The sequence below is a fragment of the Canis lupus genome, chromosome 16 (assembly GCF_003254725.2).
Source record: "Canis lupus dingo isolate Sandy chromosome 16, ASM325472v2, whole genome shotgun sequence".
NCBI classification, from domain to species: Eukaryota; Metazoa; Chordata; class Mammalia; order Carnivora; family Canidae; genus Canis; species Canis lupus.
Window position 1 is genome coordinate 39,972,677 of NC_064258.1, and position 27,236 is coordinate 39,999,912.

General features: G+C 33.8%; 1 protein-coding gene across 5 annotated transcripts in view; it reads left to right on the forward strand.

Annotated features, from left to right (window-relative positions):
* The window catches only part of TUSC3 (tumor suppressor candidate 3), a 287,831-nt gene that overhangs the window by 156,212 nt on the left and 104,383 nt on the right, over positions 1 to 27,236 (forward strand). For all 5 annotated transcript variants that reach the window (XR_007402703.1, XM_025474441.2, XM_025474284.3 and 2 more), the window contains exon 3: positions 23,161 to 23,278. Coding sequence is in view for 4 of the 5 variants with exons in the window: in XM_025474441.2 (XP_025330226.1) it covers positions 23,161 to 23,278 (118 nt within the window). In the remaining variant the exon portion in view is untranslated. The remainder of the gene's footprint in view (positions 1 to 23,160; positions 23,279 to 27,236) is intronic.

The window sequence follows — 27,236 nt, forward strand, 5'->3', positions numbered from 1 at the left end:
GAATTAAATGGTTTTCTTCCCCAGTACTCAGTAATGGAGGAGGAAGAACACTCTCCTTAGAGGTTAACATGTTTGGTTTAAGATGTGAAGTGAATCAGGCAAATTTGAGAGTGCTAGTGAAGAGTATATTTGAAAGCTATAACTTTGGGTTCAAAGTTGCATGCAGTGATGGGGGTGTGAAAGGAAGCTGGGACAGCTGATGTAATAAAGTGAAATTTTCACATGAGTGAAGAAAACCAGCTTTTGTGTAAAAGTAGAGTGGGATTCAAAATTAAGAAATAGTTATAAAAGATTTTTTTTTAAATAAGTAAATTGCTGAAGTATAATTATTGATCTTGTAGAGATACTTGAGGAACTATAAGGCTGTGGTAATGTCTGGGTTATAAACATTTATTTAAATTACTCAGGAACTGCTGGAGAGAAAAAAAAGTTACATGAGCTGATAGAGGGATGCCTTGGGCTTTGTTAGATGAGGATGACAAATGTATACTGTAGGACAATATAAATCCCAAAGGAAGATTTGTTAAATAGTTGTGGTTGAGCAGTAGTCGGATCTACTATAGAGCCAAGAGAGTACTAGTACTCATACTAAGAGTACTCTCTTGGCTCTATAGTACTCTTAGTACTCTTAGTACTATAGAGCCAAGATAGTGGGCAGTGTGGATCAAACAGATCCCAAGGTGACAACTATGATGAAGTAGAAGAATTTCAAAAAAATTTTTCAAGAAAAATTATTCAAATTTTGTTTCTCTATTATCAATTAAGCCTCAAAGGCAGATGCTATTTCATTGAGAAAGGCCACCCATCATCAGCAGCCATCTTTTTTTTTTTTTTTTGAACTTGAATTTTCCTAGATCCTTCTTTGTCATTGTAATTTTGGACCATTTTTATAGTACTGCTATAATTTTTATAATTCTATAGAATCGTTGAGAAGTTCATAGCTATAATTTTTTTCATAGCTATACTTTAAAAATCTTAGTGCTTTCTTCTGTGAGATGTTTTTGCTTTTCTTTTTTTTTTTTTTTTAAAGAAAAAGTGAAATTTTCTTTTAGAGTTGACTCATTTAGATTTTCCAGTTGCTTTTCTTTGCTGAAAGGCTGATGAATGAGCTATTGGCTTCCTTACCAAATCGTTCTGCTTTTCCTTTTTACACAGTTAGTTTAGTTTATTCACATTCAGAATTCAATTCTCACCTTCCTCAATGCTAATATCAAACTCCTTGGCCAAATAAAGTTGTTAATTAAGAGTACTCAGTACAATTCTCACCTCCCGTAAGTGTTAACTCGAGACTTCCTTTATCAAATTGTACTGTAGGGAATATGTCCTATAATTGCTAAATCTTTTAGATGTATTCTATCACAAAGTTAGTCATTTCTTCCAGAATTCACTAAAAATTATTGGAACAGAATATCTTTTTCTAAGGTTATTACTGTAGATCAGTAGATGCAGGAAAAAAATTTCAAGTGAAGGAAAATTAAAAAGTACATGTAGAATAAAGTAGGGTACATTTATAATCAATGTTTGGTGATATGTTGGAGATTAGTGTGTTATTGGACTTCAATAAGTGAAAAAAGTTAGCAATTACAAAGGTATATTAAAAAGGTACATGAATAAATTATGATATTGACACATGAATGTTACCTGGATAATATCTTTCCTCCTCTAAACATAATTATTTATTATGTATAAACTATTGGGGTCCAATATTAAGTCATTTATATACAGTATCTCATGTCATTCTCATTAGTCAAGAAGGTGGACCTGAGAAAAATACCGATTTTATGTATGAGAATATCAAAGCTGACAGGTAATATTATAATTTATCCAAAGTCATACAGCTTACTTGTCAGGGTTGAATTTTGGAACTCCAGAGCTATTAGAATTTAATGCTTCCCTTAAGTGTACATGTTCATCATTGCCTTTACCTGTGAACTGTAATTTGCATTTTGATTTTGTGTTCCTAAGATTATTAATCATAGGGTAGAGATCTATCAGCCAGCATTTCTTAAACTCATTAGATCATGAAAAACTTTCATTCAGATCTAATAACAAGGACTGGTGATTTAGATGGTGGCCAATACTATATGGAAAAGAGCTCATCAGCCTTTTGTTTTACTACAGTAAGGTTACATCTCTTAGGAGATTAGATTCTAAAGTGAACACAGAAGGTGAAAATTATATTTAAATCAAATTACCCTTGTATGTAACTTAATGGACTTGTAAGTGCTTTATAAATGGTTTTGGGACCACAAACCTTATCATTTCCTCTTTTCCTTAGATAATATTTCTCTATAGACTTAATTCTTAGGAATTTTTTTAAAAGAATTTTTATTTATTCATGAGAGAGAGAGAGAGAGAAAGAAGGGCAGAGAGGCAGAGACACAGGCAGAGGGAGAAATAGGCTCCATGCCGGGAGCCCGATGTAGGACTCGATCCCGGGTCTCCAGGATCAGGCCCTGGGCTGAAGGCAGCGTTAAACTGCTGAGCCACCTGGGCTGCCCCTATAGACTTAATTCTTAAGTTTTCCTCAAATGCTTGGCTCCTGGACAGAGTATTTCACTTCTTTGAGAAAGACTGGCAGACTTTGTTGCCATTCACACATTCTTTACCTGGCTTGAGTAATGAGAACTGTTTCAGGTTTGATTGAATCCATGACTAGAGAATATAAATGAAGGTCTCAGGTTATTGCTGAGCTCTATCTAGTCTAATTTTTTTAAGTGAAAGCATGTATATAATTTACTATATTAATTTTTTTTCCTAGGTGTCTTGTCCTGAGATTATATAATCCCAACTTTTTGTGTTTTCAATGAACTCTTATTATCTGTGTGACATGTAGTGTTCTTAGAGCTCTTTATATTGTCCATATTTCCAAATTCCATTTCCATATTACAAGTCCAGCTTTAGTCCCCTATCTTTTAAATTTCAAACTTACCAAAAATTGAAATAGTAGTACAGAGATACCAGTCTACCATTTACCAACATTCACCAGTTTTTACCATTTTACCACATTTGTTTTCATCTTTCTTTTAAGTACAGGTCAAAAATGTGTTCCATATCACCAAATATATCTATAACTTTTAGACATTATGAAATATCACCACTAAATACTGCATTATGCAACTTTTTGGAAAGTGACTATCTTAAATAATCAGAATACATTATAACTTTCAAGAGAATTGACATTCATTATCATTAATTGGCATTAGTGATATATTCTTGTTACACTGTTCATATTTAAGTTTTACATTTGTCTTCAAAATGTCTTTGTTTCTTATTTTTTCAGTTTTTAAAAAATTTGAAATGGAAGTATAGTCAACATATAATAAATTTGCTTCAGGTGTGTGACAGTGATTTGACATCTGTATACATTACAAAATGCTCACTATGATAAGTGTAGTTACCATCCGCCACCATTCAAAGTTATTGCAATATGTATATGTATATGACTGTATTCCTTGTGCTATACTTTTTAAAGAATGTTTGAAACCTGATTTTTTTTTTTTACTTATTTTTAAAGATTTATGTACTTATTTGAGAGAAATAGGGAGAGGGAGAAAGAGAAACTCAGTCATACTCTGCTCTGAGTACAAAGCCTAACATAGAGCTCAATCTCAAGACCTTGAGATCACAACCTGAGCCATAACCAAGAGTCAGATGCCTAACTGACTGTGCCACCCAGGTGCCCCTAATGCTGACTTTTCATTCTCAGGACTTATTTTATCACCAGAAACTTGTATCTCTTAATCCTCTTCAGCTAATTCATCCATATCTCCAACTCTCTCTCCTCTGGCAACCACCAGTTTGTTCTCTGTTGGTTTATTTTGTTTTTTAGATTGCACACATATAAGTGAAATCATATTGTAGTTGTCTTTGTTTCACTTAGCATAATACCTTCTAGTATATCCATGTTGTTGTGAGTGGCAATATTTTATTCTCTTTTAAGACTAATACTCCATTTTATATGTATGACATCTTTATCCAGTCAGCTTTCAGTGGATGCTTGGGTTGTATTCATACCTTGGCTATTGGAAATAATGCTTCAGTGAATATAGAGGTGCATATATCCTTTTGAATTAGTGTTTTCTGTTTCTTTGGATAAATACTCAGAAGTGGGATTACTACGTCATATGATATTATTACTTTTAATTTTTTGAAGAACCTCAAAAAATTTTCTGTTTTCTACAGTGGTTGCATCAATTTACATGCCCACCGACAGTGTATGAGTTTCCTTTTCTCTGCGTTCGTACTAAGATTTGTTATTTGTCTTCTCAGTATTAGCCATTCTGACTGGTATGAGGTGATACCTCATTTGATTTGGATTTGCATATCCCTGATGATAAATGATGTTGAGCATTTTTTCCTGTGTCTCTTGCCCATGTGTGTGCCTTTTTGGAGAAAGGTCCTCTGCCCATTTTTAATTAGATTGTTTTATTGATGTTGAGTTGTGTGAGTTCTTTATATATTTTGGATATTAACCCCTTATCAGCTATATCATTTGTAAATAACTTCTTCTACTCAGTTTGTTACATTGTTTTCTTGATGATTTCCTTCACTGTGTAAAAGGTTTTTATTTTGATGTAATCCAAATTATTTCTTTTTTATTTTGTTTCCCCTGCCTGAGGAGACAGATGCAAAAAAACATTGCTAAGACCCATATTCAAGAGTTTATTGCCTATATGATCTTTAAGGAATTTTATGGTTTCAGGTCTTACATTTAGATCTTTAAGCCATTTTGAGCTTATTTTTATATGTGGTATAAGAAAGTCCAGTTTTGCTCTTTTCTTTTTTTTTTCTTAAGATTTTATTTCTTTATTTGAGAGACAGAGAGGGAGAGTACACAAGTAGGGTGAAGGGCAGAGGGAGAAGCAGACTTCCCGCCGAGCAGGGATCCTGATGTGGGGCTCGATCCCAGGACTTGGGGATCATGACCTGGGGATCATGACCTGAGCCAAAGGCAGATGCTAGACAAACTAAGCCACCCAAGTTCCCCCAGCTTTGTTCTTTTGTATATAGAAATTGTTTTTTCTCCATTGTATATTCTTGCCTTCTTTGTTGTAGATTAATTTACCATATTCTCATGAGTTTATTTCTGGGTTCTTTGTTCTTTTTCGTTGATATATGTGTCTGTTTTTCTGGTAGTACCATACTGTTTTGATTAGTATAGCTTTGTAGTAGATCTTGAAATCTAGGTTATGATACATTTAGCTTTGTTCTTCCTTCTTAATATTGCTTTGGTCCTTTGGGGTCTTTTGTGGCTCCATACATATTTTGATGATTGTTTGTTCTGGTTATGTGAAAAATGCTATTGGCTTTTTGATTGGAATTTCATTGAACCTGTAGAATGCTTGTGATAGTAAAGATGTTTTAACAAAATTAATTCTTCTAGTCTATGAGCATGGAATATCTTGCCATTTGTTTGTGTTGCCTTCAGTTTCTTTCATCAATGTCTTAATAGTTTTCTGAGTACAGGTCTTTTCACGTTAGTTTGTTCCTAGATTTCTTATTCTTTCTGGTGCAATTGTAAATATAATTGCTTTATTAATTTCTCTTTATTCTACTTCATTATTAGTGTATAGAAATGGAACTGATTTTTGTGTATTAGTTTTGTATCCTGGGACATTACTGAATTAATTTATTCTAATAAGTGGAGTGAAATTTTTAGGGTTTTCTATGAATAGCATCATGTCATCTGCAAATAGTAACATCTTTACTTTTTCTTACTGATTTGGATGCCTTTTCTTTTTCTTATCTGATTGCTGTGGTTGAAGCTATATGCTTTCTTAAACATTAAATACTAAGTGCTCTCTTATGACTGACCCATCCTTAGGTACAGTTTACCATGGTACTGAGGGATTTCAAGATAGAATTATATCGTGGTTTTTTCATTTTTATTTTCTTTTTGTCCTCTTGTTTTAAATTCTTTTCAATAGTGTCCTTTATTACAGTTTCAGTCAACTCTGTTTTTTGAGCACCTTGTAATGCAGTGTTCATTTCTACAGGAATTCTGTTTTGTTCAGTTTTGTTTTTTTTCCTTGTATTGGTTTTTAGTCAGCTCTCACATAACATCTTCCTGGTTTTATTTACTTCTATTTTGAGATTTTCAATTTCTGATTTGAGATTTTTTATGTCCTCAACTGCTCATTTAATGATGCCTAATACAAGTTGGAATATTATGGTTTTTTTTTTCTCTTCATGGAGTTCTTTTCAGGTAAATTTTTAATCAGTTGAAGGATTATGCTCTTTTGGTTCTCTTTTTTATAGTCGTACTGCATGGATGCTGCTGGCTCTTTGCTGCTTCTAAATTTTTTTTTTCTAGACTAGAAATAAGTTTATACCTGGAGGCAATGGTGAGACTTTTGAGTAGCTTACTGTTTTTTTGTTTTGTTTTGTTTTTTAACGTTTTATTTTTAAGTAATCTCTACACCCAACATGGGACTCAAACCTACAACCCTGAGATTAAAAGTTGCATATTCTACTGACTGAGACAGCTAGGAACCCTTCGAATACCAGTTTTTAAAATTTTTAATTCAGGTACTACCCTTTTCTCTTTATAAAACCAGAATAGGTTGAACCACAGCAGTCTTCTTCTTTACCTTTTTTCCTTTTTTTTTTCTTGCAGTAGCATCTTCTGATTCTGAAATAATTTCATGTTTCCATAGATCTTGTACTTTTCATAACTTGCTTCTCCCTGTCACTGTATCACCAAACCTCTAAGGACTGTCTGCCTCTTCTCTGTTGCTTCTCATTCACCAGAAAGTGATGCATTCTTAAGACTGCTGTGTTTGCTCCTGCCTACTTGTAAGCCTCCTCTTTTCCATCAGCCAGCAGCCACTTTTCTTATCCATCAGGTCCTAGACCTGTTCTCAATATTGCCTCATTCAGGTAAGATCTTTTCTTTCTTAGTGGTTTTTGTATTTTTTGTTTTGTTTGTTTTTTGCATTCCACCTCTGTGAGGATTTCTCTTCTCTTTTTTATGCTCTCTCCTTCCTGTTCTTGCATGGGTATCTGAGGTTGTAGATATTAATCTCCCCACCTATATATGCCTTCACATTCTCTAGTTTTCTTTCTATCCGAGTTATGTGATAGGGAGGAATAGTTTTGTTTTCTCTTCTATTAGATCTGCAGTTTTTAGAAGCTATTGGTTGTTATTATCTGACAGGAAAATGGAACTCTAGGTAGACTTAATCTTAGGAAAATTTGGAGTCTGCATACAAGCGAAAAAATTCTTTGAAGGAAAAACTATTGTACAAATATGATGTTGACGTGCTAATGCTGGATCACATACCTTTAAGAGTTTTGCATTTTCTATGTACTAAGGATTTTATTGAATGAAACTGATGATTCATCTCATCAATGAAACTGACTACATATTGAAAAAAAAAACACATTGAAAAGTTTCTTGTTATGTAGTTATGAAAGTAAATAGGCTGTAAAATAGCATTTTATTCCTTAAGCTTTATTTATGAAGATTATAACTGAAATGATACAATTGTAATCTTGATAGCTATTCTCAAGCATTCAAAATAAAGTACATTTTCTCTGTAAAGCTAGGAATATTATATGTATAAATTCATGTTCACAAATTATAACATCCATGTTGTTTTTAATCCATGATTTTATGATGTTAGTCCTTTAATATATTAAATATAGTTTATTATTTGTTATGTTCCCTACCTTCGTCTGTAAATAATTCTCTTAGAAGCATAGGAGGCTTGGTCCCATGGGAATAAATTTGTATAGTCCAGTACTTTGTCAATTATAATAGCTTCAGATTTATTCTTTGTAGTAGATTATCATCTTTGTGAGTAAAATCCAATGAACAACATGACTCATTCCCTAATTTTGTTTGCATAGGTGGTGAACTTGTGCAAAAACATGCTAATGTAGCAGACTTGAAATTACTGTCCTTAGAAAGGCCTTTCTCAAAAGTATAGTTATTCATTGGTGTATGAAACTTGAATATCAGTGATGTTCCTGCAGTTCCATAACTGGTAAGAGTGACTCACTGTGCCTAAACTCTTTATACAAATAGTGTGGTTTATGTTGAACACCTGCTTTTCTTCTGAGAGTCTGGCATTTTGGTCTGTGCTAGACAGATGGTATCTACAATGACCAGCCCTCCTTACACACCCTGGACACTAAATCTTTAATAAGCTTCTTTGATAGACATCACTCCACATGAGTTATCATAACTCGCTGTTGAAGGAATCAAGTGAGTCTCACATGACTCCATTGGAAGTTACTCTTAGAAGCTTGCATCTAGTTTCTTTCAGAGTTGTTTCAGATGCCTTTTACCTTTGCTGATTTTGCTTTGTAATCTTCCACTGTAATAAATCTTAACCTTTCACTGTAATGAATATAACTAGAGGCTAAATCCAGTGAGTCTTTTTTTGTGAATATCTGAACCGGGGTTGGTTTTGAAGTCCCTCAATGTACACAACCTTTGAATAATTATGAAGTATTTCTTAACACTATTGACAAGGAAGTTATATATTTAATATTCATCTTAGTTTTTTAATATAAATTCTCATTTTTCAGGTCTGCAGAATAAAGTTTGTTTTTCTCTTAAGAATCTTAAATAGAACTGGCAATAAAAAGAATCTTTATAAAGTTATGGGCTTTTTCCCATGGAATTGGATACTAGTGTGATGATACAATATTATATTGATCCTGACATTTAATTTATTTTGAACCAATATTTATTGAACAGTCACTATGTATAGATACTGTGCTGGATACTAAGGAGGTAATGTGAACAAACTGACCCAGCCCCTCTCTTTGATCTCAGAATTTAGTTGAGGTGCTGAACAGTATCACGTTACACAGTTAACCTTATAATTACCTATCTCATAAATACCATGAAGAAAAAGTACAGGGATGTGTGAGAGGACCCTGGTTTTATCTATTAATATTGGAGTCTAGTAAAAAGGCTTATTGGGGTGCCTGGGTGGCTCAGTCAGTTAAGCATTTGCCTTTGGCTCTTGTCACCATCCCAGCATCCTGGGACAGAGCCCCGCATGGAGTTCCCTGCTCAACAAGGTGTCTGCTTCTCCCTCTTTCTCTGTGTTCCCTCCCACACACCCCACTCGCTCTCTTTCGCTCTCTCTCTCTCAAATAAATATTTTTAAACAGGGCCTATTTTGCAAAATAATAATTGAGGTAGTAAGATCTGCAGGATGAGTAGGAATTCACAGGAAATGTATATCTGCTCCCATGCCCTGGACATGTCTGTGTGATGTGTGTGCCAAGTATGTCTATGCTCCTTGTCTAAAAGATAGGGTTGAAGAGAAGGAAGGAAGAAAGAGCAAAACTGAAAAAAATTCAGTTTCAAAAGTAAGCCTGGTTTATTGAGGGAAGTAAAAGAGAACTTTCTGGCCTGGTATAGAGTAAGAGGAGAAATAGCTAAAGATGAAATTTGAAAATGCGGTCAATGGATTTCAAGCTAGATGCCAGATACTTTGAGATTTGCATAACCCTTTGCCATTTACTAAAGATGTTGTAATATCTCATGCTTTTAATTTCATGACATTCAGGAATTATTGTCATGCTACAAAGGAAAAAATTAACGGAAAGAATATATGATTTTTTCCAAGTTAGCATATTATGAAATGTAATGCCAGTATATAAGTCCAGATTTTCAGAATTCAAGTGCTATGTATATATTGTCTAATTGGCTAGAAGGATAATAATAAGAGTAGTATTACATTATTTGGAAGTTGAGAGTGTTATAGTTAATTTTATATTTGCTTTATTTTACAGCATGTTATTATACTTTTACAGTGTTTTCCTTTCTAAACATACATTAATGTTTAAAGTTTTTGGGGGAAACTAGTATAGCATCAGATAAAAGTACTTCATCTCAGAAACCTTTCCATTGTTTTTTAGTGTTCATTTCCCAGATATTCTCATACTTGTGTGCATAAAATATACTTGGAAACCTGGTTAAAATATATATTTCTGGAAGACATTCTAAATAGAATCTGATTAATTTAGCATGTTATGTGATCAGTGATTTGTATTTTAAAAAAAAGAAAAAAAACAGCCCATTTTGGGTTTCCAGTTCTGTGTAAGATGAGCTTGCTTGGAAGTTACCACTCCATCCTATCAACAAACAAAAAGTTGAATTGAAAAACCAATTCTTCCTAGATTTACAAGAGATCCAAAATTGGAAGGGAAAGAAAGTACAGTCAGTCTTAGCTTACCAGCACAGAGACCAATGAGCAGAAACCCCTGTAGGAACCAGTCCCGGGATAGAAAAATATAAACTGTAATTGAATTGCTGGAGGTTCACTGCATAAACTCTGAGAGTTAAAAAAAAACAAAACAAGGGGGTTCTAGTCATGGGGAGCCCCCATAGTATTATGAGGTTTATCTCTAGGAGCTTGACCAGATTGCTGCAGTAAGTATCAGAGAAAAGTCCCTCAGGCTTCTAGCAAGTAGAGGGGTAAGGAACCATTTTAAACTATACTGTGTTCTTAAAAAAAAGTCTGTTCTTAGGGGAAATATGTTGACCAGACTCTAACCTGCTGGAGTATTATCAGAGACTAACTGACCTGGGAAAGGAGAATACCCAACTCCAGTCAATTTTAGTGTTTTGTGTGAAAGCAAGGAAATACCCCAGCTCCACCCCACTCTAGCCATCCTATCCTGTCTAAGGGAGAAGAAAAAAACTGAAAAGCAGTTGTGAAGTTCACAGTACAGAGGCATAGGCTTACTAAAAGATCGAGACCTGATCATAGGACTATAGAACACTTTCCCTATTCTCACATCTCATCACTGCATTATTAAAGGCCTATTTATAGCAGTGCCTTTTTCCCTGGCACTGTCAAGAAAGATTTACAAGACATAACAAAAGGTTAAAAAAAATTGAAGAGACAAAGCAAGCATCAGATATGGCAAGAATGTTGGAATTATCAAAGCAGGAATTTAAAACAACCGTGATTAATAGGCTAAGAGTTATAATGGATAAGATAGCATGCAAGAATAGATGGACAATGTAAGTAAAGAGATGGAAATCCTAAGAGAATCAAAAAGAAATGCTAGAAATAAAAGATACTTTAACAGAAATGAAGAAATCCTTTGATGGACTATAGTAGTAGACTGAACATGGGTGAGGGAAGAATCTCTGAGCTAGAGGATATATGAGTAGAATCTTTGAAAACTAAATATCAGAGAGAACAAAGCCTGAAAAAAAAAAAAACAAACTACCCAGAATATCCATGGACTATGGGACAACTACAAAAATTTCAATACATGCATAATGGAAATAACCAGAAGGAGAAGAAAGGAACAGAAGAAAGATTTGCAACATCAATGACTGAGATTTCTCCAAATTAGTATCAGATCTCAAACTACAGATTAAGAAAGCTCAGAGAACACCAAGCAGGATAAATTCCAAATGAACTACACCTTGGCATATCATCTTCAAACAATAGAAACTCTAAAAACAAATTCCTAATAGAAGGCAGAGTGGGTGGGGGTAGAGGGAACCCTACCTGTAGAGGCACAGTAACAAAAATTACATTTGACTTCACAGAAACCATGTGAACAAGAAGAGAATGAAGTGAAGTACTTAAATGTTGAGAGGGAGCGAGGGGCGGGGAGGACAACCTAGCATTTTGCACCCTGTAAAATTATATTTTACAAGTGAAGGATAAATATGTGGTCAGACAAACAAAAATTGAGATTTGTTGCCAGTTGACCTTCCTTGTAAGAAATGCCTTAAAAGAAGTTCTTTAGAGAGAAGGAAAATATATAGGTCAAAAACTTGTGTCTATATAAAGAAAGGAAGAACATCAAAGAAGGAATAAATAAAGGTGAGGTGAGAACTTAGGAAAGGAAATAAAATGTGTACAGATGTACATAAAACTGTCATTGTTTACAGACAACATGATTGTCTTTTTTTTATAAATTTTTTTAAAAAATTTTATTTATTTATGATAGTCACACAGAGAGAGAGAGAGAGAGAGGCAGAGACACAGGCAGAGGGAGAAGCAGGCTCCATGCACTGGGAGCCCGACGTGGGATTCGATCCCGGGTGTCCAGGATCACGCCCTGGGCCAAAGGCAGGCGCTATACCGCTGTGCCACCCAGGGATCCCTGTTTACAGACAACATGATTGTCTATGTGGAGGACCGAAAAGAATCAAAAACGCTTTTGGAACTAATGATCAATTATTGCAAGATTTCATGATACAAGGCTAATATGCAAAAGCCAATTGCTTTCCTGTATACCAACATGAGATTTGTAATTAAAAACACAATACCATTTACATAAGCAGTCCCCAAAATGAAATAAATACTAAGGTATAACTCTAACAAAATATGTAAAAGATGTATATGAGAAAAATTACAAAAGTAATGAGTGAAATCAAAGAATAAATAAATAGATATTTTATATTCATGGACATGAAGACTCAATATTTATTGTCAGTTCTTCCCAATTTGATCTATAGACTCATTGCAATCCCAATAAAAAAATTCCATCAAATCATTTTGTGCATGTTGATAAAATGAATCTAAAGTTTATACGGTGAGGCAAAACACTCAGAATAGCCAACACTGTATTGAAGGAGAACAGAGTTGGGAACTGACGTTACCTAATTTTAAGACTTATTCTAAAGCTACAGTAATCAAGACATTGTGGTTTTGATCCAAGCTTAGAGGAATACATCAGTGGAACAGAATAGAGCCTAGAACTAGATCTCCATCAACAGCTGATCTTTGACAAAGGGGCAAAGGCAACACAGTGAAGCAAAGATAATCTCTTTAACAAATGGTTCTGGGACAGCTAGATACCCACATGCAAAAAAAGTGGATCTAGGTACAGACCTTATACCTGTCACAAAAATTAACTTAAAATGTACAAACCTAAATATAAAATCCAAAACTATAAATTTAGGAGATACCATAGGAGAAAACCTGGATGACCTTGGGCAGGGTGATACCTTTTTAGATAGAAACCAAAGACATGATTCCTGAAATAAATCACAAATGATAAACTGGACTTTATTAAAATGAAAAATTTCTGCTGTATGAAAGGGCAATATCAGAAGAATTAGTAGACAAGCCACAGACTGGGAGAAAAACATTTGCAGAAGACTCATAAAAAGCTCCTATTATCTGATATATTAAAAGTATTCTTAAGAGAATGAAAACACACAAAAATGGGCCAATGACCTTAACAGACACCTCACCAAAGAAGATATACAGATGGCAGTTCAGAATATGGAAAGACACCCCACATCCTATGTTATCAGGGAAATAACAATTATGATGACAATGAGATACCACTGCACATGTATTAGAATGCCAGAATTAAAAAAACTGAGAACACCAAATGCTAACAAGGATATGAAATAACAGGAACTCTCATACGATGCTGGTAGGAATCCAAAATTGTAGAGCTTCTTTGGAAAAGTTTTTTATAAAACTAAACATAATATTGCCATATGATAGCAATCATCGTGTTGGTATTTATCTAAAGAAAATGAAAACAATGTCCACATGAAAACGTATATACATATTAATAGCAGCTTTACTCATAATTGCCAAAAACTTGGAAGCAATGTTTTTCAGTAAGTAAACAGATAAGCTGGTACATCCAAACAATGGAATGTTACTCAAGAGTAAAAAAAAAAAAAAAAAACCTCAGCTGTCAAGTCATTAAAAGACCTGGAAGAACCTTAAATGCATATTACTAAGTGAAAGAAACCAATTTGAGAAGGCTACATATGGTGTAATTCCAAATCTGTGACATTCTGGAAAAGGTAGAAGTATGGAGACAATAAAGATGAGTGGTTGCCAGGAGTGGGTGGTGAGAGATGAATAGAGTACAGAGGATTTGTAGGGCAGTGACAGTACTCTGTAGATATTATAATGATGGGTATATGTTGTAATACTTTTGTCCACACCCAAGAATGAATGTACCCTAAGAGTGAACCCCAAGGTAAAGTATGGAATTTGGGTGATATGATGTGTCAGTGTATGTTCATTCATGGTTAAAAAATACACACACACACACACACACACACACAATACTGGTAAATAATGTTGACAGTGGGGGAGTCTGGAGGAAAAGGATTATATGGGAAATCTCTGTTCCTCCCTCCAATTTTGTCATAAACCTAAAACTACTTAAAAAATAAGTTCTAGAAAAAAAATCCCAGATGATTTTTGATGCAAGTGGTCAGAGTCAATACTCTGAGAATTGAGTTTGTATCTCTGTTATAGCTATAGGTGTACTTATAACCTCTTATCTGAGTTCAAATTCTGCTGTCTCTGATAATTCCTGGCCATAGAACAGAGGCAAGTTGATTCTGTCTTCAGATTCCTCAAGTGATACAGAGATAAGACTAGTACCTGTCTTATAAGGCTTTGTGGAGACTAAGTGAGAGAGGTGTAAATACCTAAGAGTTCTTGCACACGGTAAACTATAGATATTACTGGTGATGGTGATGCTTTTGGTTAGGTAGAAAACACCTCATCCCCATCTCATGGAACACGGTGTTTTTAATCTCATGTCTGCCTTTTTGATTCATTTCAACAAAATTCTCTAAGGGCTGCATCTGGTAGGCTCTTTATCACATGTTCAGAAATCCTGTGGGGTTTATGCTACAAGTTAATGCTTTCCTATTTTTAACTTGTTAGGTTTTGTGATGAAAATGCATTCTTTTATTCGAATATTTTTGGATATTATAAAAATTCCTAGGCAAGTAAACAAGATTTACATTTTTCGAAACTTGTTTATTTGTTGTTTTGTATTAATTATTTAACTATATGTACATTTCCCTAATAAATGGGCATATCTAGTGGCAAGGGCCTGTGTCTTTCTGCTCACTTTTACCTCTTCCAAACACTGTATTACTTCATTTATTCATCCATCTGTTGATTCTTTATTGTTAGTTCCACAAATATTGATCAAATATATACTACAGTTTTTGTATCTGTAATCTATAACCTTGTTAAGTGAATAGTGGATGAATCAGCTTGTTTCTTTACTACATTGTGTATCAGTCTTCTTCAGATACAACCTCTAAGCATTTTTATGTTATTGTTACTATTTTTTAAAGAGAACAAAAGTTTTTTTTTTTTTAGAACAAAAGTTTTACTGACTTATAAACTGGTAATTATGCATAAATATGCAGTTTAGTGTCTCTTATGTTCATATACAATTTTGCCTTGAGATACATGTTTGAATCACATATCTCATGTTAGAGTTGTTTTCCAAGGAGAAGTAATCTACTTAGGTCTGATAAAGGGAAAAAAATAGATGCATAGGAAACATGGAACATGATGGACACAACTTCTTTAATTTATCTTACCAAGTATGGATTATGCAAAGTCAATTACAATATAGTATTGAACTGTTGATACGTCAACTCTTCAGAAGCATTGAAGAGTTGAGGTATATTTAGTAGGGTCCTGGGAATGTATAGTGCAGCCAGAGGAAAATCATTCTGTTAAAATGTTTGTATATTGTGCTCTTTACCAGTTTGTTTGTTTTCAGGGTACTACAACCATAAATAATAGGCAGTTCTCACATCACATCTCTCTCCCTATGTCATTGTCTACAGAAGTTGGTTAATTAGGGATTTTATGAAGAAATACTTTGGAATAACTTTGTAATGTATATTTATATACATAGATAGGTCATCATAACTATATGACTCCAAAAGGCATACATTGAAATTTTGATAAGAATCTGTTACCTTATAGGAGGTTTGATTAACATTAAAAAGAGAAACCATATTTTTTAAATAATCCCTTTAAGGAAATTAAAAATTCCATTCATCATGGGAAATATATTAAATATCAACAGCTACAGATGAGTTAATAATAATCCCTTTTAGTTTTACATAACCTTTTAAAAAAGGGTTATAACATTAAAAAGTTACAACATTTGGATTAAGTGATGTTTTTACTTGTTCCCATAATAAAAAATTTAAGAAGGTTTAATGTATAATAGATTTAACAGGAAAAAGCCTGCCCTGAAGTTATTGCCTAAGCCCTTCTGGATATTTTGATGCACCTTGACTGCCCTCTTCAGGCTGCATATTAATATATTAGAAGAATTTACAATGTCCTTTAAATTCATAAAATTAGGCCTGTAATATTCCTCTGAACTACTGAAACAATAGTTTTTTTAGGTAACAGTTGAGTGCTTATAGCATTTGTGGTTTTCACCTTTCAATTTCAGATGGCAGTGAGGTCTGAAGTGTGCTAATAAGTACTGGTGATGTCTTGTTCGTTTAAACCAACATAGATGCAAGAAACCAGTGAATTTCTTTGTCATTAGTTAGGATTCCTCTGTTTATCTCTTAAGCATTGAGTAGTTAAAATATGGGTGGAAAGGGAAAGTGGAGTTAAGTTTGGAGAACTGGGTTTAGTTTTTAGGGTACATTCCTTCTAAGGAGTCCTTTTTACTATGAGTAGGTATCATTAACATTGAAATACATATTTCTCAGGCTCATTGAATTATTTCATGACAGACAGATTTGTTCACTGATGCTGTTGCTACTGAATTGCACCCAACAGAAAAAAAAGTCCCCATTGACCCTGTCAGTATTAAATTTTCTCTAAGTATTATATTTATGTTGAAGAAGTGTAATTTGCTTGGCTTCTGGAATTCTCTGTTCAGCTAGATGTATTCTTTTTAAAGATTTTTTATTTATTCATTTGAGAGAGTGAGTAAGCATGTGAAAGCAAGGGTGGCGGGGGAGGGTCCAAGGGAGAGGGAGAAGCAGACTCCCTGCTGAGCAGGTGGTCTGCCATGGGTTCTTTCTCAGGATCCCAGGATTGTGACTTGAGCGGAAGGCAAATGCTTAACCACTAAGCCACCCAGGTGGATATATATATATATATATATATATAGGGGAGGTGAGAAAGACAAACTAGCATTCAAGTGAAAATGATAGAGTGTGAAGTGAAAATAAATAAGCAAGTAAGTAAATAAGGTGATTTGTGACAGTGACCTGTAAGGGGTGGGTAGTTAAGGAAGCTGATGCTCAGGTGACATTTTGAGCTGAAATCTCAAGAAGCAGTGAATAATGTGAGTGTGTTTCAGTTACACTAACAACAAATGCTCTTAGGTTTCAATTTTGGAAGAGTTACACCCCCTCCTGGGCCTGTCTGCCCAATTATAAAATGAAGGGGTTGGGTCTTCTGACTTCTTGGAGCCCTTCCTTGATAGCCTCGATATATATATCTCACTCAGCCAGATATATTAAGTAGAAGCAACCTGTCTAGAAAATGTTTTGGTGGTTTTGGTGCTCTAGATTCCAAAGGAGAATATGTAAAAAATAGGTCGTAACTTCATTTATTTACTATTTAATAGCCTCCTATATTTTCCCAGCTAGACCAATAGTAACATTCTAAGTGTTTTCCAAACATTTATTTTCTCCTCCTCCAATATATAGTACACACTGTTGCCCGATACTGCTTTTTAAATTAGTATTTTGCACAATACACTTTTTTCAGAACACTCGTAGTTGTTGACTGTTTATAAAGTCAAAGTCCTATTTATCTGTCTACTAGAAGAAAGCTTCCAGTCTCTTCTTTCCTTATTTTCTAATATGAAGCTTATATTCTGTTATTTGAAATACATAATACACATTTTAGGCTGGGTAATCCTTTTTTTATACTGCTTCTGCTACCTTAATATTCCCTTCATGTCCTTTCTTACTATAATTTTAGCCCTTCCATTCTTTTCTGAATATTTTCACATTCACACTTTGTTCAATGATTCCAGTCCACTGTGACCTCATTCTCTTCTATATGCTGTATATATCACCCTTAAAATCTGTGTTCTTTTTTTTTTAACATACAGTCGATCTTTGAACAGACAGGATTTAGGGGTATTGACACCCTCCCCCCATGCATTCGAAAATCTGTGCATGCCTTTTGATTCCCCCAAAACTTACTAATAGCCTACTGTTGAAAAGAAGCTTTACATATAACAAACAATTGGTTAACAAGTATTTTCTATGTAATATGTATTATATGCTGTATTCTTATAATAAAGGTAGAGAAAAGAAAATGTTATTAAAATTATAAGGATGAGAAAATACATTTATATTTGTATTTACTATACATTTATAGTATTGTATTAAAAATTTGCAGTTCAATAGACCTTTGCAGTTCAATCCCATGTTGTTCAAGGGTCAACGGTATGTATCTTACTTATGTATTAGTGCGTTTCTATTCATTTTTCTAAGAAGCCTCTTAAAGGTGGAGATTGTTAGTTATACTTCTTTATTATTGCAGCACATATTAAAATGATGAGTAAACATCATTGAAGATTAAGATATGGGTTCCATATTTGCATATGAAATTAACATTATGAATTATGTTAGATGATGTTTTAGATGATGTTAGATGTTAAATAATGACTTAATCATTAGATGATGTTAGATTTATGAGTTAGTCATTATTACCTTTCAAGTCATGACGACTATTCCTTTGGTAAATAGCATATATTTGTGATGTAAATAGATTTAAAATATTTCTTCTTTTTCCTTCCAAGACCACCAGTATAGTAAATTGGCCTTAAAAGAGACATTAACCTTAATGTAAACCTAAGTGGGCTTTTTCATTGCAGAATTCAGAATCTCCAGTGTAGTGATACTTAGGGTATATATGCTGTATTGACTTTTTAGGAAAGTATGTTATTCATTATCACCATTATCAAGCCTTTGTTAGATCCATATTCTGTAGTAGGCCCCAGCCATTGAACAATGAATGCATTAATAATATAACATGGATGAGAACAGATATGTGGATAAAATAAATAGTGCTATGCATTAGCTGAGAATTTCCATTTTGGGCAGTTGCCTTAACAAATACTGTGGACATAGGGATTTGAAGTGACTTCCAAAGGAGAGGAAGTTTTTGAGCAAGGTTTTGAAAGAAGGGAAGACATTCTAAGCAAAGGATTTAAACTTGAAGAATGAACATGAGATGTCATAAAATAGAAAGCCTTTAAGTATGACATGTTCATATGACATAAATCATAGATCTAAGTTGCGGCCAGAGTATGGAGGATTTTGTCTTCTGTTTTGGCCATTTTGTCTTCTCTTTATATAGACAGTGGGTAACTCAGACTTTGGAACACAAGATAGAATCTACAGTTGCTAATTGGGAACTTCAGTTGAAAAAGTGGAGTGATACGGAATACAGAGTTTCAAGGCAAAATTAATTTATCCTCTTTGACTCCTCAATACTCTTTGTCACATTTTCTTGTTTTCTTCAGAGTATTTAAGATTATCAGAAATGTTGAGCATACTTGTATGAGGCCTCTCTTTCTCACTGAACTGTATTCTCCTTAATATAAGAGCCCTTGCTCCTACATTAATTTTTGGTGGCACTAATGTATATTTGTGGAGTGAATTAATGAATGCATGAATGTATATTTAGTAGATTCCAGTGGGTCTGGGCTGGTTACAACATTATGAGGGAAAGAAACTCAACATTATTCCTGTGCTACATCGTTCTATAAAATATTATACACAGATGTAAGAATACTAAAATTTTATTGTTTTCTTCATATTTTTCAGAACGAAGCGTTTTCATTTCTTAGAATATCATTGTCACAAGAAGGCCAGTTTTTGCTGATTTGCTTTTTCCCTTAGTTCCAATTTTTTGAAGTTAAAATGTTCTTTTGTGTAAAATTATACTGGTTTTTAAAAATTGTGATGTTATCTGTGTAATGATTTTTTCTAAAGGTACCATTGTTCTCTTGAGGTTTATTAGTATGCAGAGATGTTCAGACCTACTTAATTGTTGGTGCCAATTCACTGTGTGGAGTGCTTCTTTAAAAATCATTGATAGATACTTGCTGGTAAAATTATATTCCATATGACAAAATTCAAATCAGATTTTAAGACTTATGCTGGTTTTTCCTGTTTTTATTGTAGCAGTGAGGCATTGTTTTAAATAAAGGCGGGCAAAAGCTCTGTATTCTCCATGTATTCCTCTTATAAACAGAGCATGTTCTGATTTGTGTCACAGCTTCATTTTGCCATCATCTTAAGTCGTTTCCCTCCTTAGGCCTTTGTGTTTGCTCTTCGTGCTACCTGAAATGTTTATCTCCAGCTTGCTTCAGTGATGTGGGATTTGAGCTTTAGAGTCACTCTTACCTGAGAAACCTTTCATGATATTCCATCTACATAGATACTCCATTATTTTCTGTAATACCATTCTCTGTATTATATTATTTTCTCAGTGTATGTTGTAGATTTTAATTGCTTATTTGGTGGTTTATTATATGTCTCTTTACTAAAATATCAACCTCATGAGAGCAGAGACCTTGAAGATTGCTTAGTTACTGCTATTAAGTGCTCAGTAAATAGTTTCTCAGTGAATTATAGTAAATTAAATCTTATTTAGCCACCAAAGCTTTAAAAGATTGTGTTCATTTTCATTGAACATATTCTGTGTACTGAGCACAGTGCAGTCTTAAGCTGATCCTTACAATGTACTGTGGTCCAATAAAATGATGCCCTTGAGGTCTTTATACTAAATGACCTCAGATTATAGCCCTTTTCGTATTTAACCCTTCTAAATATGTTTTAATCACGGCAGTATTATGTGCTCCTTGTTAATAAAAAGAGCCTCAAGTGAACAACTACACTTTCTAGCCTTTGCGCTCTTCCGCATGTATGGTTGGGCACAGGCAATCACTATTATTTCTTTGTATTTTCTTCCTCTGGTGACTTTTTTCTTCATATCTCTAAATGTTAGCCTTATAACAAAATTTTATAAAGCAAATGTAATCTTGATGTTTCTTGCTATAATAGATAAGGATTTAATCATCTCTCATTTCTTTCATCTCTCATTTTTATAGCTTTCTAGTTCTTTTATTATTCTAGCAGTAAGTAGCATCCTTCTGTTTCTTGTCCATGATCTATAGACGACCTCTCTTGATTCTCTAATTAGTCACATGAAGATTAGTAAGCACTAGTAAGCACCCCCCCTCCCCCTGCCTCTTCCCCTTCCTTTTTTACTTGTCAAATCCTGTTGACTGTCATCAAGAGTTGATAGCAATGGGACACCTGGGTGGCTAAGCGGTTTTGTTCCTGCTTTCGGATCAGGGCGTGATCCTGGAGTCCGGGGATCGAGTCCCACATCGGGCTCCCTGCATGGGGCCTGCTTTTCCCTCTGCCTGTGTCTCTGCCTCTCTCTCTCTGTTTCTCATGAATAAATAAATAAAATCTTTAAAATAAAAGTTGATAGCATTTACATTCTGTATTGTTCAAATTTTTCTCATTTCCAATTAGCCAAAAGTATGATACATTTTAATTTTTGCATCTTGTTTAGAACTTTTATAGTCATTTTTCTTGTAGTTTTTCTGGTCCTAGTATGTCTTATATACTATGTATGGTCTTAGTATCTTCCATCTTTTACTGATTCTAATGATTGTTAGGATCTTTTTATTTTAAAGCCCAATTAAAGTTATGTTCTATTTTGTACTTTGTTGCTTCTTCGTTGGATCAGTTTTCTTACACATCTTATATCCTGTATACCTTAACCATAATTCTAGTCGCCCTTCTCCCTTTCTTAGATGTTTTCATTATACTCTCAGGTTTTCTCTTTTTTTTTTTCATTCATATTCCCTTTCTGTCAATTATATCTGAAAGTAAGTTCACATTCCTTACATTTCAGAGAATGGGTTTATTTCAAACTTAATTGTTTGGCTTGATACAGAATTCTACCTTGAAGTGGCATGCTCTCAAAACTCTGAAGGAATTGTTCTATTATCTGCCAATATCTAGTGTTGGTAATTACTAATCCAATCCCAAGCTCATCGTTTGTCATTGTTACATATTTTTTTCCTCCGAACTTCTTTTTATCTATAACAATCGGAAATAACACCTTTTTTTTTTTTTTTTTAGCCTGGAAATAACACTTTTTAATTGTGTCAGGTTTTCCTCAGTCACATAGGTGATTTTTTTTTTTTTTTTTTTTTTTGATAGCCCAGTCACTTAGCAATAGAAAGGCGAACACTGGAACTGGTTGGGAGTGGGGCAAGAGTTTGGGTCTTCTATTCCAAATAAAGAAATTTAACTATGATCTCTGAGTACCATTTCTTATCTCCAGACTCTGCTGCTTCTTAATCCAGCCTTTTTCCTAACTCTTTACTGCACTGAAATCTCACTTTGTGATTGTACCTTCTTCAATCAAAATTTTTCCTCTAGCTTTCTGTTTTCCAGGTATTTCTTGAAATCTCTTTATCTTTTGCTGATTCTACTCCAAGTCTTTGTGTTATTATGAGATTATACATTTTTATCTCTTCCATTTTCAGGAGAGGGAGGAGATCAACTCCTTTCTCAATTATACAGAGGTAACACACTTTTTAAAGACATATTTTAATGATCACTTGTTGCTTCTTGTTTTTATAACTCTATTTACATCCTTCCTAGCAACGTCATGTCTCTGTTTCTACTCCAATCCTACACTTAAATATAAAGCTTTATTATCTGGAGAATCAACAAAATGTCCAATAGAGATTAATTCAAAACAGGTAATAATGTTCATAGAGGTGGGCTTATTTGTGGCATTTGGTTTAGCTATCAGAGAAATTTTTGCTTATTTTTACTAATTACCTTAGTAATTATGAGTGTAAATGCATTTTTAGATAAATGGCATATATAAAGATGCAGTATGACTTTGTTTACAATTTTTAAAATTCCTATTTTTTTCCCTCTGCTAAACTGAATTGCCCATATTCTTAAAAATTGCTTTGTGTCCTTTACCAAAAATCATTGGAAGATTTAAATTATATATATATAGGGGATGCCACAAACCTCTACTAGAGTAAGAGTTGTCAATTATTTAAAGGGCCATGCCAGACTTTTGGGCCACATACTTTCTGTTACAATTACTCAACTCTGCCCTTAAATAGCACAATATCAGTCCTAGCAATATAAATAAATCAGTGTGGCTGTGGCACAGTAAGCCTTTAGGAACAACAAAATATGAATCTTATATAATTTTCACATGTGATGTATGCAAATTTTTTACAACCATATGAAAATATAAAATCAGTGCTCGCAATCTGTACAGAAATTAGCTAACCCTCATGTTAGAATTACTGGTTTTATTAGCAGCTTTGTTAATGCTTGAGTACTGATATGTTTTTATTCTGCCCCATTCTCCTTATCAGGCAAGCTAATGAAGAATATCAAATACTGGCTAACTCCTGGCGCTATTCATCTGCCTTCTGCAACAAACTTTTCTTCAGTATGGTGGACTATGATGAGGGAACAGATGTTTTTCAACAGGTAAAAGAGTTACATCCTATTTTGCTAATATATTTAATAAATTTGGTTATAGTGGATACATTTAGTTGAATACAAATACAATTCATTGAATAAGTAAAGAAACACAAAATAGTTATAATAAATTCTGTGATGTGATTGAAATGATTTTAGCCAATGCTATCTTTACATTGCATAGTTTGTGCTGTTAGTATGGTAGACATATTTTAACTTTTACATCATAGAGGAAATACATTTTTTCAAGCATATAGTGGTAGTTTACATGGATTGTCCTTAGTTCAATATTTAACTGTATTGAGTTTAGGTGATATTTTGCACAAATTTATGAAATTTATGTAAATTCAGTGTAAGTTTTATTTAACCCTCACTTCTTCCAATGTGACAGATATAAAGTATTAAGTAATTTATTTAAAAGTGTTCTCTGGGATCCCTGGGTGGTGCAGCGGTTTGGCGCCTGCCTTTGGCCCAGGGCGCGATCCTGGAGACCCGGGATCAAGTCCCGCGTCGGGCTCCCGGTGCATGGAGCCTGCTTCTCCCTCTGCCTCTCTCTCTCTCTCTGTGACTATCATAAATAAATAAAAATTAAAAAAAAAAAGTCTTAAAAAAAATAAATACATAAATAAAAGTGTTCTCTGTTACGGACTGAATTGTGTCCCTTTCAAACTCATGTTGGAGCCATAACCTCAAAGTGACTGTATTTGGAGATAGAGGCTGTATGGAGATAATTAAGGTTAAATGAGATTATAAAATGAGACCCTAATCCAATAGGACTGGTGTCTTTATAAAAGGGCCACATAAGGACATCATATGAAGATAGCTATGTACAAATCAGTAAAAGAGGTCTCATCAGAGACCAGTTCTACTGGCATGTTAATCTTGGACTTCCGGCCTCCAGAACTGTGCAAAAACAAATGTTTATTTTTTAAGCTACCCAGTCTGTATTCTGTTACAGCAACTCAAGCAGACTAACACATTCTCATTTATTTACATAGTCTTGTCTGTAGAGCAAGATAATGAATTGTGGCATAAGGATGCTAGTTGTCATCAATTTTGTCATGGGTTGTGTCATCATCATTGCTACTATTAAGTGCACATGATCCAAGCACTCTTCGAAGTACTTAATGTATACACTTTCAGTTAGTTTTACAACAATCCAGTGAGAAAAATAATGTGATCTTCATTTCACAAATAAGGAAATTAAGGTATGAAGAGGTTACTTTTCTAAGTTTACAAAGTTAGTGTAATTCAGGGCTCAGCAATCTGTCTCCCAGAGTTGTTCTTATACTGTTACCCTACAGTGACTAATATTTTGTATTTATCACTACATGATTGGTGCTTTCAAATGTAAAACTTATTGTAGTACCTGGCATTGATTACTTTGGTCTATTTTATTTTTCTTACATGTGACATTCTTTGGCATAATACTTTACTAGACCATTGAAAAGCATTTAATTCTGTAAAGAATTTAGCTCATTAATTATAAATGGGCCATTAGTAAGTATTTTTGCTTACTTGTTTCCAGATCAATTATTCATTCCTCTTTGCCAGTTGCTAGTTAAATAAGAGAAACTTTTTTTTTGTCTTCAATATCCTTTATTCTTAGTCTTTCCTGTTAATGTTCTTCACTTATTTCTTCCCCTAGAACTTTATTTTGCCTTTTGAGATGTTTCTTTTTGTTCACCTGTTCAGCAATGTTATTGACTGTCTATACTCTGTAGGTGCAATGGCTCATGAGAAAGACATACATAATTCTGCCCATAAAGAACTTACAGATCAGGGAGCTGATAGTAATAACATCATAATAATAAAAAACACATATACATTTGTACATATTTTCCTCAACTTACATTGGGGTTATATCCTGATAAAGCCATTGTAAGTTGAAAATATTGAAAGTCAAAATGCATTTAATACACCTACCTACTGAATATCATAGTTTAGCTTACTACACCTCAGTGTGCTCAGAATACTTAAAATAGTCTACAGTTGGACAAAATCATCTAACACAAAGCCTATTTCATATTAAAATACTGAGTATCTTTGTAATTTATTGAATATGGTAGTGAAAGTGAAAAACAGAATGGTTGTATGGATACAGAATGGTTGTCAGTGTAGCAGTTGTTTACCCTCATAATTGCATGGTTGACTGAGAGCAGTGGCTCAGGCCCTCGGCCAGCATCATGAGAGAGTATTGTACTGTGTATCACTAGCATACAAAAAAATCCGCATTCAAAATTTGAAGTATAGTTTCTGATGAATGTGTATTACTTTGGCACCATTGTACAGTTGAAAAATTGTAAGTTGAATTATCATAAGTCAGGGACTATCTGTAATTTCAAATGTTACAAAGAAAAATTACAGTACTATAAGAACCAAATATTATTTTAAGTAATTTATAGGTCTCCATGGAATCTCAGGAGAATTGACCTTAGTGATTATCAGGTGAAATGTTATTCCTTATATACTTGAATCCTCTCTGCCATATTAGGAAATGGTTATCCAGGTCCAGTCTTCTAAAGCAGAGGCTTCAAGCCCAAATATCTATCCTGGCCAGATTTGTAAACTACATAAAAGAGCAGATTGGATTCACTTAGTTGCATTATGGTACATTCTTAACATATTAAACACATTAGTTCTTCACTTGCATAATTACATATCTTCTCTCCTATTTTATTAAAGTCTTAGTCTTTTTTTTAAATAAATCTTTAATGGAAATACTGCTATTTCATTTTTCTTCTAACTACTGTAAGAAATAAATCAGCAAAGCACTATGGAGCTGACTGTTGGTCTCATTGTTGAGGAAACTGTATGGTGTGGATGAGGACTCCAGCAAGCTGGAACAGACAGACTTGACCTCAGAGGGCTATAGCTTGTTCCAGCTATGGTTAGCAAATGCAGGCCAAATGCATTTAACTAGACCTGTTTTTTCAGGAGGAAATCCAAATATGAATTTTTATATGAAATTTTTCTATCTTAAAAATTTGGGCAACTGATTCAAACTTTGTGTGCTGACTACTAACTATATAGGCTGCCAGTGTATAGCCATGTAGATACATCATTAAATATAATCTTTGAATTCTTTTGTATGTTTATACATAAGTTTATTTTTTTAAGTTTGACATGGATATGAAAGTTGACATCAAGATTGTTTCCTCAGGTTAATTTAGATTCAGCAGAATTCTGAATATAGAACTGCTTTGTCTTTTCTAAAACCTAGCCCCTGGCTTAGCAAGAAGAGTTACTTTAAAATGCATAAAAGTTGTAGCAGTTAGTGGTTATTATGGGGAATTATAATGTACAAAAGTAGGGAAGTACATGTTTTATTGAGAACTACTAAAATATTTTTAATGCTGTTTCTTTTCTAACTATTGAACCTCATTTTGTTGAACTGCTCTTTCTAAACTGACATTTTAAAACATTGTGCTTTCTGAAGATAATATGAATTCTTAAACTTGATGACTCCTGACTTATTGGGGACTTGTGGGGAAAATAATTTCAATTATATGTGATTTCCATGTAATGGTTGAAGCTAAGCGAATGATGACAGACCAACCAGTTAATGATGGTAGTGTGCTAGAAGCAGGTCTGGACTAGCAGCAAGATCTGTATTGTACCATGCTTTGTGTGGCCTTGAGGAATTTGTACATTTTAATTAAGGCACAAGCTTCGAATTATAGGATTTCTTTTTTAACTCTAAAATTTTTAGGTATTAAACCTTATTAGGAATTTTCTGATCTAATGCAGAGACTTTTTACTTGTAATATGTTATTTACATGTTGGCTATAGCTATTTCTTCTGCACCCATCATGGAAACATAAATGAACAAAGTCTGGAGTAGGCAAAACCACAGAGAAGAAAGTAGCTGGTGACCATGTGTTTCATTATCTTTAATCAGCCTTGCTATTGTCCATAACATGCAAGCCCACTGTGGGTACTGCTGTATCTTTACTTTGATGTCAAC